The sequence below is a fragment of the Rhipicephalus microplus genome, chromosome 1 (assembly GCF_043290135.1).
Source record: "Rhipicephalus microplus isolate Deutch F79 chromosome 1, USDA_Rmic, whole genome shotgun sequence".
NCBI classification, from domain to species: domain Eukaryota; kingdom Metazoa; phylum Arthropoda; class Arachnida; order Ixodida; family Ixodidae; genus Rhipicephalus; species Rhipicephalus microplus.
In genome coordinates this window covers 116,859,371-116,874,344 of record NC_134700.1, presented here as the reverse complement: position 1 = coordinate 116,874,344, position 14,974 = coordinate 116,859,371, and the positions used below count along the sequence as shown (strand labels likewise).

The 14,974-nt window shown below is 43.2% G+C and overlaps 1 protein-coding gene across 1 annotated transcript in view; it reads left to right on the top strand.

Annotated features, from left to right (window-relative positions):
• Positions 1-14,974, top strand: part of LOC119177890 (MIF4G domain-containing protein) — a 58,038-nt gene that overhangs the window by 31,854 nt on the left and 11,210 nt on the right. Inside the window, exons 4-8 of the mRNA XM_075887313.1 lie at positions 2,185-2,199; positions 4,023-4,147; positions 9,872-9,944; positions 13,620-13,738; positions 14,473-14,787. Of these exons, the coding sequence (XP_075743428.1) occupies positions 2,185-2,199; positions 4,023-4,147; positions 9,872-9,944; positions 13,620-13,738; positions 14,473-14,787 (647 nt within the window). The remainder of the gene's footprint in view (positions 1-2,184; positions 2,200-4,022; positions 4,148-9,871; positions 9,945-13,619; positions 13,739-14,472; positions 14,788-14,974) is intronic.

The following is a 14,974-nucleotide window of genomic DNA, read 5'->3' as shown; positions in this document are numbered from 1 at the left end:
CTTTGGAAAAAGATCCTAATGTAGGCGGAAGGTTGGTGAAACATAAATTGCAGTTGCTGTGCTGGATATTTAATTTTACAAATATTACAAATGTACTCCTCTGATGCAGGTCCGACATCAGGCTAATGGCAATGAAAATGATAAATTCGATCAAAATGTTAAATTTTTCATCCTATTTTTTTTTACACAATCCTGAGACTATGTTTCACACCATGGTGAAATATTAGTCCAATATAAACAGTACAAGTTAAGAAAAGGAGCATTTTACAATTGTGCTGTCATCACAAAACTATGACAATATTGAGCATGATAACATCCAAATCTGCAGCTTTCTCTTAGCAAAGTGCCATCTTATTGGCATCATTGTAAAGAGGACAGATCACAGCTCAAGATAGCCTCAGTGCTGCGCTTCTTCAGTGAAAAATAAAGCGAGCTTCTTTCTGAGTTTCATTTTCTCAGCGTTTAGGTTCATTTTCTCAGCTTTCATTTGTTGAGCAGCTGCTGTCAGTGCAGATGTAGCAGTTCCGTTTTCTGCACTTACACTAATGAACAATGAACCAATAGCATTACAGCACAGAATGGGCCTTTGTGAATATCGTTATGCAAAAATCTCAATGAATAACTTCGGGATGACGATGAGAGCCTACAAAGTGTTGTAACTCAGAAGCTACATTAGACATCAAAGCCACTTTAGGTTATAATATCAGCGCAACAAATCTCATCAGTGTGCTGAATTTCATCATTTCACCTCCATAAATAATTACAATGATTTTCATTGCCGTGTTCCCCCCTTCTTATCGTTTTAATGCCATCCACCGAAATTGATCAATGCCGCATTAACCAGGGCTACTCTCCTCACTAGCACAAGCGTGACATATCAACCTACTGATTCTGGTGCTTTTAATAACTATGTTGCTATTAGCACCGTTATACGACTGTGAACAACTCGTTCAAACATACTCAACTGCTGAACATGCATGTGTGCGCATCTTTAGCATTATTTTGTAATGTGTCGTTTAACACACACACACACACAAAATCACACCATATCCACGAAGTGAATGATGTTGAGTGGGGCAAAGCGCTGGGGGTCTCACGGATAAATCATGAACCATCCATGAATATCGCCCACAAGATAATCAAAGACGTGACAAACACTGTATATATTTATGCAAAAAATTTCATTATTTGTAAGTGGTAGCTATACGTTGCTTCCGTTCTCCCTTCATTATAAAAACTTTATGGTCGGTGAAGTGGTGGATGGGGCATAGTGGGATGTTTGCAAGGACGAAGTAGTGGGCAGTTTGCAAAGGTGGAACTATAGGCGGTCAGGTACATACATATGAGGGATGGAGGAACCCATGCCTTTAGGAGCTTTGCCCCGAAAAATTACGCCGTTCGCCTTTCATCCGCATGCTTCGCGTAACATTGATTTCTATGGTACGTGAGATATGTTAATGTTTAGGGGCCAAGCTCCTAAAGATGCGGGTTTGTCCATCTCTTGAAGGTATGTACATAACTGCCCAAACTTCCACCTTTGCCAACTGCCCACAACTTCACCCTTGCAAACATCCCACTATGTCCCATCCCCAATCCACCACTTTATCGATCATAAAGGAAATACTGTTGAGAAGTAGCCAATATGAAATGGAATATGGTCATGTACTTGTATCCGGGTGCATGTTGAAGAACCATAGATTGTCTCACTGTGTCCATCCCTTGATTGTATACGTGACCGCCAACAGTTCCACCTTTGCAAACTGCCACTACTTTGTCCTTCCAAACATCCCACTATGCCCCATCACTGATCCATCACTTCACCGACCATAAAGTCATTATAACGAAGGGGGAACGAAAGCGACGTATAGCTGCCACTTACGAATAATAAAATTTCTTGTATAAATATATACAGTGTTTGTCTCATCTTTGATGATGTAGTGGGCAATATTCGCGGATGGTTCACGGTTTAGCAATTAAACCCTCCAGCGCTTCACCCCCCTCATCATAATTCACTGTATGGATATGCTGTGATTTTTTTTAGTCTTAGCATTAAGAAACACGAATAAAGAAATGAGGACTATTATGCGTATTGCAGCTATTTAGGCCGTTTCTTTTGTGTTTTATTCTTTCCATGGCTGCGGCCAACCTCCACGCTTGGTCTGCCTGTTGTATTGCTGCTCACAGGTGCTAGGATTGCTGGTAAGTACCTTTCTGGTTCAGCTCCAGTAAGTTAGCTGTGGTACGGAAGTAGAAATGTGCTGCGAAACTCACTTCTATTGCTGCAAGGTTCCTGCCCATGATAATAAAACAGATGAATTCTCTCATACATGCTGCTCTTAGCAAAAGCAGAGTCCTTCTGTACTTTTACTGGTCATGAAGCTACGGCGAAAGTTTGATATCGAGGCAGGAGCAACCACTACGGATGCCCTCACCCGTGCGGATTTGCCGGAGGAGCCCTGGCGCTGCAATCGTGCGGCACTCGCCGGAACTGTGAAGTGTAAATGTACCCGTGAAGATTAGTTACATCTTCAGAGTGATGTTACCTTCAAGGAAGTTTGGGAAAACTCTAATACAGTAAAATGTTGCATCAAATGAAGCCTTTAAGCCAGAAATTTGACAGTAACTAGCACATGCTGCTTCCATTCTAAGATTTGCTACCACTATGAAAGCATGCCTTTTTTTTCTTGAAACATCTAGTGAAAATCTGTGGACAATCCAGAGTTATTCGAAAACTCTGGTGGATTTTAACGTGTCGTGGAAGTGCAGTGGTTGCAACTTTTGTCAGTGCATATCCAATCTTTCGGGCTATATATACATTACTGTTTCTATATAAATACATATATCTTAAAATTGAACTAACAGCCAGTTGAACCAACAGACAGCTGGTTCAATAAATACTAGGCTATTTTTCAAATGAGGAGCATCAAGCAATGCTTCATGTAGATTTTGCCTGGTTTTAATGGATTTCATTTATTTATGTATTTATTTATCACTACGGTGCTGTAGCATGTTTAAAGTTTAATTGGTCATCCAGTGCAGTTTTTCAGTTTACTCTGCTATGTAGCTTACTTATGCTGCGTTTTCCCTGTCCTTCTTTACTGTTTTTATTTCTTAAGCTTGTGAAAGCCCGTGCAGTTTTCCAGTTTACTCTGCTATGTAGCTTACTTATGCTGCGTTTTCCCTGTCCTTCTTTACTGCTTTTATTATTTTTAAGCTTGTGAAAGCCTTAGACATCTCCTCAAACATGAAAATTGACTGGCTTCATCCAGCACTACTGGCGTCAACATGCAGCGCAAAAAATTATCTTCTCGTGCTCATGTTGCATTAATAACGAAAATTAATTTTTTGCACTTTTACAGCTTGTGCAAGTTTTGTACAGTCTTTTGCTCTATCCTTTCTTGAGCCGTCACCCTAACAAACATCAGTTGGTATGGCTGATGTCTCTGTCGCAGGCACTGATGTGTGCTTTGAATTTTTTACGCAATAGCATTAAAGAGCTCGTTTCACCGAAATTGGTCATATGTAGTAAGTTTGCACGGGCTTGCGCCAAAGAGAAGCCTTCTGTGTCTTGTTTTGCAAGCACCTCAATGAGGACATGAAGCAGGGAGCTCTTTAGGGTCTCGAGTTGTCGCATGCTGTCATCATCGCTTGGTATAATGCAGACAAAACCATGTATAAACATGAAAATGAAAACAAGTAGAAAGCAAGGGCCAGAAGTAGATATATAAAGGGGGGAATAGGAATTAAAATAAAAGTACAGAAAGAAAAATAAATACTAAAAACTGCAAAAGAAATAAAGAAAAAAAGAGGTAGGAGGAAAGAAAGAGAAAATACAAGAGACACAAAGAAGGCTGGCAGGGTCCGCACTTCAGGCTTGCCACCCCTTGTGCAAAGCTGCCTTAATTTTCCTTCATTTGATTTTTATGGCAATGCTTGGGAAACACGTATGGGTTTGTATTGGACGTAAGTCGTAGCTAAAACAGAGGTGCTAATAGCTGTTTTCATGTGCCGTTGCTTTTCAGAGATGGAGCGCCAACAGCAGTTTAGTCCCCCCAGCACTGATGATGTCGACAGGCGGCCCACGAACGACGCAACTGCCGCCTGCGACCCCGTGCCTGACCCGAAGACAGGACCGAACCACTGCGAGGTTGGTTGTGCAGCTCTTGCAATTTCGGGAATCGTCTCTTTTTTTGTGTAAAGGTATAGAAAATTGGGCGAGTTAGTAGGAATTCATTATGAAAAGTTTCTCGGTGCGCACAAAACATAGAAATATGTGAGGAAATTAATGAGACAAGCAAGTTTCCTTCCTTACATCTGTTTACGGTGTGACTACTGAAAAACTATCCACAATGAGTTTTCAAACAGACGCTGTTTAGCGAATGGTTTCTTGTATCTTGTATTACGAAACCATCTTAAACAGGCATGTGCCACCGAAATCGGGTAAAGCCTACCGCTCGCTCTGCTAGTCAGCTGAAAACAAAGAAAACTATGGCGAGGCCAACATGGCTCTGCGAAGCTTTTTAGCATGGTCAGACCATTCCAGTTCTTGTCAACGGTTAGCACCGTGGGCGGAAAACCAAAAATACTCCCCTCAGTAGTTTCTGTTGAAGTACCCTTCGTACATTCAAATAGATTCTCCAAAGCACAAGAAGGGATGCCAAGGCATTTAGGTTTCGCTGCTTAAAGCAGAGAAACCTTGGACTTATTAGATACGAAATAGTGGCACTGCTGCTCGTGTGCATCGAAGCATTCATCGTGGGTTTTTGTTGTGGCGTAGAAAAAAAAACATGCTGCTGAACCAGCGTGCACAGAAATTGAGCCGTACAGACACCGACGTGCTGCGAGTTGCACGAAACGTACGACTTCACTAACATCTCGTGCTATAAAACACTGTTTTAACCGAAACTATCTCTGTCAGCTGCCACAATAAGTCCACAAAAGTGGCTGCCAGCCTTAAATGTTGGTTCGGTTCTCACCCATGTGCTAACTGCACTTTCAAGCATATAGGGCACAACCACCACGTGCGCACCGCTAGTCTAGAGCGCCGCAGTCTCACGAGTTGCTTTGCTGTTCACAGAATACCAAATTGCTGATGCCACTTACGGTGGCTTTGGTGAATGCAATGTGCAACGCAAAAATCTTTCCTTAAAACAGTAGACTCTGTAAATTCACGGGAAAGAAACGGTATATAGTCAAATTAATTTTAAGCACTGTCCCTTGTGCGGAACCCTGTTTGTGAGCCCCCTGGCACCGCTGCATCCTGTGAAGTGATATTGATGGACGAGGACTTGAGGAGTGAAGTGATTTGTAGGGACTACTGAACCTAACCATTTTGAGATCTAGAAGGGCATGGCACTCTAAAGCCTGCCACTTGCGGCTATCGTTCACGCATTGAGCTTAGTACATCTACGCATTAGCAGAATAAATGCTGCTGAAAGTTGCAGACTCATCGATGTGTGGCTCCAAGCGATCCCAAACACTATTCTGTCTGTTCCAAAAGAGCTCTCTCCTTTCTGCTCCTAAATCTACGTTGAATCTTGAACTAGTTGGACTGCCACTAGAAAGCTCCAAATTGTTTTTTTTTTTTGGTTTTGTGCATGTAGGTGGCATGCAGTGCTGACACGTTTTGGCATTGTTGATTGTGATGACACTGTGAACTTGTTTATTCTCAAATCAGGGGTTCTAGAGCATGTTGTTTGTAGGAAGGCCTGCTAATCTCCATTAAATACCAAGAAACCTCCACCCCTCTTTCTCTTTCATGTAACAATTTTTATTCGGTTCACACTACATTCATTTGCAATACATTTGAAGGCAAGGGTATTGAAAGATTCACGCACTGACGTGCCACTTGACTAGTTTTCACTGCATTGACAAATAGATATGAGGCTCAGTTACACTAGGACAGCCGCATGTTGGCTGCTGAATTCGGCAGATTCCTGCGCTTATTTTTCAGATAGAATAGCGTTGCAAATGCCTGATCACAAGCATACAATGTTGCAAATAGTTGCAGCATGCCCCTTGTCTCATTTTCACCACCTATTTTTAGACAGGAGGAATGCGCATGGGGGTAATATAAGGCCCCTTCGAGTGCCATAGCTTAATCACACGGCCTGTTTTCGGAGTCTGGCTGGTTACAAGCTGTTTCTGTTATACACTGACTTAACTGAGATGGGCCAATTAGCACTCGGGCACCCTTATAGAGGTTCCTCAATCTGATTGCACCCTGGGTTCGCCGAGTGACCGAGCGAGTGAAGAACAGGGCAAAATTTCAAGAGTGTCGCTCATTGGGCAAGTCGATGCATGCTTAAACTCCAGGAAGCCCACTAAAACGTCGAAAAATGCAAAACTGAGAAGGCAGAGACAGCACAGAGATGGCAGAAACAGTGAATACAGGAAAAACTTATCAGCGGTTCACATAAATACCAAAGAAGGAGTCTACAGAACGCACTTTGAGAAACCGTGCTCTAAATCGAAGCTGGTTGAGGTACCCTTTCATACATAACATTATTCCTAATAATAAAAATGATGCTTCGGAAATACGACCAACTCGAGGCTGTCAGTGCCGTCGGCTGTATTACGCCGCTGAAGCCCCACTCTCTCACACAGTGGAGCGAGTTTCTTGAATACATTTGCTGGTGAGCGCATTATGCCGCAAGCATCATTAAATCTTCCTCCGCTGCAGCGGCATGTGACAATGGCTGCAGAATGCACTCATTTGAATGCACTTAATAACCCACGTAAAAGAGGTACTGGTAGCCCAAGCTGCTGTGTTCTGGTCATAGAGACCATAGGACATCATATTGAGCTAGTTTGGCAATCTTTATGCAGTGTTTCGAAAAGTTAATTAGAGCGCAAAAACTTGACACGTACACTCACACATGCACACACCCATGCATCAAACACACAGCGCTCACTTCCAACTGATTTATTCATAGCTCGAAGGTTTGAATATATACAGGACCCATTGTGCACACACACACCAAAAAAGGCTAAACAGCATACATTATCAAAACGTACAGTTAATCAATGTCATAGCCTTAGAGCGATAAACTGAAGTTTGCTTGATAACAACGAAATTGAAGGGGCGCTTACACAGTGATCTTTATTTTTTTCTAATGAAAAAGGCTTCTAACACTTCACGTGCAGTTTTACTTGCGCTTCTGCCCAGAATCCTCGTTTCAGAAAATCGTGCGTCACAACCACACGAGATGACATGCGCACCTGGTTGCGCATGTCATCTCGTGTGGTTGTGACGTCATCTCGTGTGGTTGCATGGGTGTGTGCGTGTGTGAGTGTACGTGTCAAGTTTTCGCGCTCTAATTAACTTTTCGAAATGCTCTACCAACTAGCCCAACAACAAGTTCTCTTTATGCAGTGTAGCGATCACTCATTGCCCTTTGTTATATGGCTCATCAAGCCTCTTCTGGTGCATTAGGTAGTTCTTTTTTCCTGCTGTTAAAAGAATTTATAAGTTACTAATACCAGTGAAGTAGCTGGATTTTTCAATGTGTTCTCTCCAAGGGCCCCCTCACGGGGTTGTATTTCAAAGTTTCAGTATACACAAGGGAAATTGAAAGATAATGTCTGTGAATCCTATTACCGAAGTAACTTTTTGAATGTAGTCACTATTGGTGGAATCATAAAAGCAACTAAGCTGTGGGGGATACTGCTCTTAATAAAGGTTTTTATTCCTAATTAAATTAAATGAAACATGGTGAGCTTATGTACAATTGTGTGCCAGTTCCAATTTCAAATACTATGCAATTATTTTTTCCAGTACAGTGTGTAGTTTTTAAAGGAGCACTGACATCAAATTTCAAGATCGAGATGTGTCCATCATTCGATCGCTTGGTATGCATAGGTCTTCTTGGCCAAATTTGAACGGCATCCATCGCGTGGAAGTTATTTTAATTTAATTTCAAACAGCGTAGAAAAGAGCTAAGGAGAAAAAATGAAAAATAGACTGCCCTGCTACGTGTTTGGTGTGATACATTCCACAAATACCATACTGAGTGACGATGCCCTAGTAGCGATGACGTGTACGATCCGAGTGTTCTGATCATGGCGCCGACTGGCTCCTAAGTGCAGAAACGCACTCGCTTGTCCGCAACCGGGCTAGGGCCGGGCTGGCGCGCGCAGGTGCAGTCTAGCCCGGCTGTGGCTCGTCGCTTCTGATCTTCATCTCACCGGTTTGAATGATTTCGTGAAACTATCAAGACGAAAACCATCTTTAAAAGAATGGCGAAAGAAAAGAGCATGATTAAACGTGTGCTTGTCGGTCAGCATGTCGGGGAATCGCGAGTTCCAGTCGCCTAGTTCGAAGCACGGAAAAAGTGCAATGAGGATGTCTTTTCATATCACGTATGTGTTACACATCAACACGACCACAAGCTATCAAAAGTGGAAGAGCGTGTAGTGAGGTATCATCGCTAAGAAGTAACATGCAGGTATTGTTGAATTTTAGTTCATCTGTAGACTTTTAGTCCACGTAAGAGTGGTAATACCGTGTCAACCGTGAGAGGCTGCATAGGTGGGGCCATTTGGAGGCGCAAAAAAGAACTTGACAAGCAGGAAACGTATTCTATTTCTCCGCTGATGCTCATTCGTGATAGCTATATTACATTGACCCCTCTGCGTATATCTGAATGCTTTGCATGCCAAAACACACCAATATAGTTAACTGAGACACACGAGCGAACATGGCTGAAGCGTGCATCTTCGGGCACCTCTGCAGTGCAGCTTGGAACGGTGTCCATTTCGGAATCCCTGTTCTTCAAAAGGTCGGTCGAAGCAAAAATAATTCACGACATCAAGAATCGCGGGGATTCCAAGCTCCAGACTATTGTATTGAACCCGAGTTGGCAATTTGTACGCCGACGACAGCAATGCAGGTGACAAGGCATGACTGAATGTGTCCGCCTAGCAGACGAAATGTTTGCGGAGCAGCTGAGCCTGACGTCACTCTTCTCTGTAGAGAAGTGGTCAGCTGTAGCGTGATCTAGAGGTGAGCGCGGGGTAGCGCCACTGCTGGTGCTCCCAACGCTAAACATGGCGGGATTGCCGGCCGTTTTTGAATAGTGCTAGATCCCAGTAATATAAATCAATAAAAGTGATAGTTATTCATCCCTCTGTTGCATTTTAGGTTGCGAATCGCTGCTACGGGGTCTATAGCTACTCGCTGACTCAAAAATCTTGGCATAAATAAATTTGATGTCAGTGCTCCTTTAAATTATGAAATATTTCATGGACCTTTTGGGGAGCATGATTTTCTTTAAACCAAGAGAGTTAATGAGTAAAACAGCATGTCACTACAATTAAGAATCAGAACTGTGTGTAGTACAACAAAAATGGGTGTTGTAAACCCATTATAACAAAAGTTGCGGTGTATTGAACATTTTATTTGCCAGTGGGTAAATTTTAGGCTGGGATTTCATCTACGAATTTTCAACATTTCAGAATTTTTCGTTTTATGGGTTTCAAACATTCATTTCAGTCGCACTTGCAGTGGATAAAGTATTGATTCGAAATTTTCGTCACTTTGATTTACTCTATAACTCTCGCAGTCGGAAAGAAAAAGAAATATTCCTTTCCATAAGGCCCACGAAATACATTTTTTGCATTTTATGAACAACACATTATACCAGAAAAGTAATTGTATATTTCAAATCAGCAGAAAATTACTATATAGAAACTTGCCGAGTTTCATCAAAATTGATCCAGAATTCAAGAGAAAACCTGACTATGAACAGACACTCTCTCTTTTCCTGTTTGCTCTGGTTATCGCCTGCCAGTGAGGTGTATTGGTGAGAAGCATCACACCTCTGTTTTATTTGTCAATTATTGCGTTAGCAAGTTACTTTTTTTTTCACAGGTCCAGGGTTTCTCGCCCACTCCACGAGAGTGCAGCTCTGAGTTGGACAGCATCGTTCAGGAGGCGTTGCATGGTGAGTGAGCAGAGTTAAGCAGAGTCTATGGTTTATCATCACACTCAAACAAGTTTATGTTTCATTGCAACATTAGGAGACCTCTGCCAGAAAGGTTCTATTAGTCTTTATAATAATGATCGAACTCGCCATAGCATCGTATATCGAACTCGCCAAAAAGTGTTTAGTAGTTCGATATATGGCATAATTAGATATAGGCCCGATATAGGATTTGATTATGCAAAGGCACATCCAATAAGAGAAGGCTTATTCGTGTGCCCTACTTTGGGATTAAAATAGCCCTGGACTTTTTTCTGTTTCAATGGCTTCGCTGCCTGAGGCAGTGCACATGCCTCCATGTTGTCCAACGAGTAGGAGCAGCTGAGGTCGCAACCTTCCATATTCACACAATAGCACCGGACCAACGCAAATGCACTAATCACTTTGGAGGATGTAGGCAACAAGCCATCGTCAATCTCCTCATTGCAGTCGCGTTGACTCGTGGTCAGCACAACGTTTGCAACGTAATCCTCTTTGTGTGGCTGGCCCATGATGGCGACATCATCGTGCGCACTGACAAACTCGTCCTATGTCGATCCCTCGATAGCACCCGGGAACTTTGCCAGCTCACTCGAATTTTCGGCGGAAACACCTGCGGTGTCTTCAGTGCTGTCATCAGAAATCAGGGTGTCGTCACAAGGAAATGATATCTCGCCAGTTTTCCTCGAGCCATTTTTCTGCACTGTCCAGGTCCACAGCTCTGCTTTCACGCATAACTGTTTTGCCAACTAAGTCATTCCATTCTTTGAACCATTGTAACCAGCCGGAACCGCCTAGGAAATGGTTCCTGCCAAGCAAGAAAGCAAGGTTCGACTGTAGAGCCAGATATCGGGATGTTTTGCGACCGAACGTCCACAAACCACTTGTAAACGGCCATTTCCACATTTTCTTACACAGCAGGGCGCACACGTCGGGCACCACGGGCACGTGGCCTTTCGTCCGACTTGGCCCTGATGTCTGCCCTGTTCTTCAGAATAGTACTGGAGGTGCTCCTTAAAATCTGGTACGCGGCGGCGACGTCCAACTTCTCATTGCGCTCGATTTATGATTTCGAATTTCGCGGCAAAAGGCAAATTCTGCCTCTTTGCACAAGTAATGAAAGCGCACCAAAAAATCGCAGCATATCCACGAAGTGAATGATAATGAGTGGGGCGAAGCGCTGGAGGGCTTCATCGCTAAACCGTGAACCATTCACGAATATTGCCCACTACTTCGTCAAAGATGTGAGGAACACTATATATTTATGCAAAAAAATTTTATTATTTGTAAGTGGTAGCTATACGTCGCTTCCATTCCCTCTTCATTAAACCAGTTTTATGGTAGGTGAAGTGGTGGATCGATCATGGGGCGTAGTGGAATGTTTGCAAGGACGAAGTAGTGGGCAGTTTGCAAAGGTGGAACTATAGGCGGTCACGTAAAAACAAGCAATGGAGACAGTGGGTCAATCTATGGTTTTTTTACATGCACCTGGATAGAAGTACACGACCATCTTGCATTTCATATTGATTACTTCTCAACAGTAATTGTTTTATGGTCGGTGAAGTGGTGGATCAGCGATGGGGCATAGTGGGATGTTTGCATGCAAGGACGAAGCAGTGGGCAGTTGGCAAATGTGGAACTGTAGGCTGGCGGTCACGTACATACATACATACATATATACATACATATAAACATACAAGGGACGGACAGACCCACGCCTTCTGGAGCTTCACCCCTAAATAGTTCACAGAGCGCCAACAGGCAAGAGCACAGACCCCCCTGGATGAGGACTTGAGGAAAAGAGGCAGCAGCAGTTACACAAATATAAAGAAAAAAAAGGGGGCTCACTTGTACCGCATCCGCGCCTTGAAGAAAGCACGACGACCTCTGGTTGACTGTGAGCACCGTAAGCATAACACAATATTTTGCAAGGGTGTGTCCGCCCGTGCACAGCTGGGCTTAAATCACTTTTTCTGGGGTGGCGCTGGCAGTTTCTCCCGTCACCACGAGGGAAAGCCAACTTGCTGGGGCACTTTTGAGGCACATGGAGTTTGATATATCGGTTGTCATTGCAGTTTTCCTTTGTTGTCGCAGTAACTTTTGCTATGTATTTTCAATGTAAATTTACCGCATTTAGCAATTGTTCTATATACAAGATAGTTATACAAGATAGTTATACAAGATAGTTATACAAGATAGTTCATCACGCCACTGAAAACGAAAACGCGCTAAAGTTTAAAGCTCTCAGGACAGCCAAACAATTGTTGTATTTAAATTGCTTGCCGTTAACATACCAGACAATGTACGCTCTGTGGCGTAGGGGTTAGCACTGCGTGCTGAGAATCGAGGGTTGCTGGTTCAATTCCACGTGACAGATGGTTACCATCTGGTTTTTTTTCTTCGCAATCTCTTAGTATGTGCTTTTCACCGTCACTTCCATGACAGAAGTATGTCAGCGGAGCTGTGGTAAAATCTGGCATGAAACACATTTGTCTTAAAAAGTTCCGTCATTGGAAGTTGAACCTATCACGCTATCCACTGCGCCACAGTCACATACTTTGCACGCTTTGAAAAGTACACATTTTATATCTACCAGTATCCTCTCGCAGTGTTCATGGTACAATGCAGCAACGCATCATGACCATGGAATCCATGATTAGTTCCTTCAATCTGTCGTTTTTAAGGATCTTTTCCATTTGACGCATTTTCGATAGAAGTGCAGTTTGGTCAATACCTTAACAAACCCCCAGGTGCTTCCTATCTCAAGTGTCAACGTCGCTCATAGCATCCACTCATACGAAACATAGCTCTGCCACTTCCGGAATGCACCTGTAAACCCTGGATGTAGCTCTGCATTATGCACTTATGCTCGTCCAACGAATAATCACTGCCGGCCAGAGAGAAGACCTGACGCGCGTTGCATTTCCCTCTGGTCATGCAGTGGTGTTCATTAACTCTAACATGCCGTGAGTGGGCTATCTTAGCCCAAGTTTGGTGTGCAATCAGTCACCCTGTTCTGGCTGTCATGTCGCTTTTTTCTGGTTCCGCTCTCACCGTTAACTACTATAGCTACCATAAACATCTATGACCACAAGGGTACCTTAGTCATCGGGATGTATTTGTTTTACTAAGCGTCAATGTAGATGCATCCACGTTATGTGGTGCCGTAGCTGTCAAACACCAATAGACATTGCACAAGCTCTCTTATAATAATGTACAGTACATATTGAACTACTTCTATAAGGACACATTTTGCTTTCATGTTTTACCGATTCCTATGATAGAAGGATCAACCATGTTTTTCGTTTATTTTTTTTCTTGTAGCACTATTTAAGAGCCTCGCTGCAAGCATAAGCAACATAGTGCATTGTGCAAGAATTGTGCTGTAATAAGTGAAAACCAGCGCAACCGACAGGAGGGGCCAGAAGAAAAGACACTGAGCGCTGAAGTTCAGCGCTCGGTGTCCTCTCTTCTGTACCCTTTTGTCGGTTGTGCTGAATTGCACTCATTATCATACCGTACCAATATAGCCAATACTACAGTATTCTTGTACTGTAAATAACTTTTTAGGCAGGCCTTTGTATGCATGATATTTCTTCTCAGAGAACTGTTGCAGTGACTCGATTTCTGACCTGGTTTTTTTTCCCTCTTGCACAGACCCCAACGCACTCAGTGAGAAGAAAATTCAGGGGCTCGCGTGTCTCATCTGCCAAGCAGCATCGAGAAGCTTCGAGAATGCAGAGCGGGCGGTAACTTTCTGCAAAGAGATTTCTTTGGTAATTGCCTTGTTCTACCATTTGCAGGCAGCAACTCCAGCTCCTTCGTAAACTTCGATGAGGGAGTGGGGATCTTGGACATCCCTTTCTTTTTACGTACAGCTCTGCAGTTCTCTGTGTGACCAGTGGGCTTAATCCGTGGTACCATAGCTAAATTTATGCCACAAACTTGAAAAAAAAAAAAATAATGACAACCTTAAACACTTGCGAATCAGCGAAGAAATGTTGCCGAGAATTCTTAAATACACCCTCAGGGGATCAAAAAATGAAAGCATTTATACTCATACCTTGATATAATGAACCTTCATATAACAAAATATCGGTTATGATGAAGTGAAGAATACTGCGCTGTTGTCAGTTTGAGCTATTGATAAGTAGGTGCAAGCACAGCTTTCTGTGCCAGGTATTTAAAAAGCAAGCACTTTTCTTTGCAAGTCTTGTAACCAGAGTTACAAAACAGTGCAAAGCACTTTTCCACTATGCCAGCTTATGAAAAAGTTAGAAGGTAGGAACCTACCTGGCAGACAAATCAACAATGCCTTGACAAGACATCGTGCGTAGCAACAATGTGCCATAAACAAAGCTGTAATCGGTTAGTGCCGTCTGAGAGCGCAAAGTGAGTGAGTGGGCACTAGAGTGCAAACGAGCGCATCGAGGCACACTTGGTCGTTGTCATTTGTGCTGTTTTGTTACCGGCTCGCCCAACCTTGTGCCCCTTCATATGATACCTGCAGAAGATGGTGGAGAGTAGGTTCTTCATCGAGAGCCTGCTGAGCTCCTGCAACGAGCTATTTGGCTCTCGGTCAGAGCTGATGGGCCCCCTGGATGCGGAGCACATGCCAATGCGATGGGCACCCTACGTCACCTTTGTGGCCAAGCTCCTGCAAGCATTTGAAACTTCTGGCGCCGAAGCCGCCGATGCCATCGTTACTGGTGATAACAAGATGCTTCACAAATCCGGGAGGGATGCGGTATGCCGGCTGGCCTGTCTGCTTAGCAGCTGCTTCCAGATCATCTTGCGCCCTCCATCACTGGGAAGCATCGCTGAGGCAAGTTGAGGTTGTAGAGAGCATTGTGTGAATACAGTTTAACCTGGATATAACGAGATTGACTGATTCCCATAAAAATTCGTTATAAGGAGCATTTTGTTATATTCAGGTTCTGTAAGAAAATTCGAAATATAAAAGCACAAATTAAACACAAGCGGAAATGAAGGCAGAGCTAACCTAAAGCACT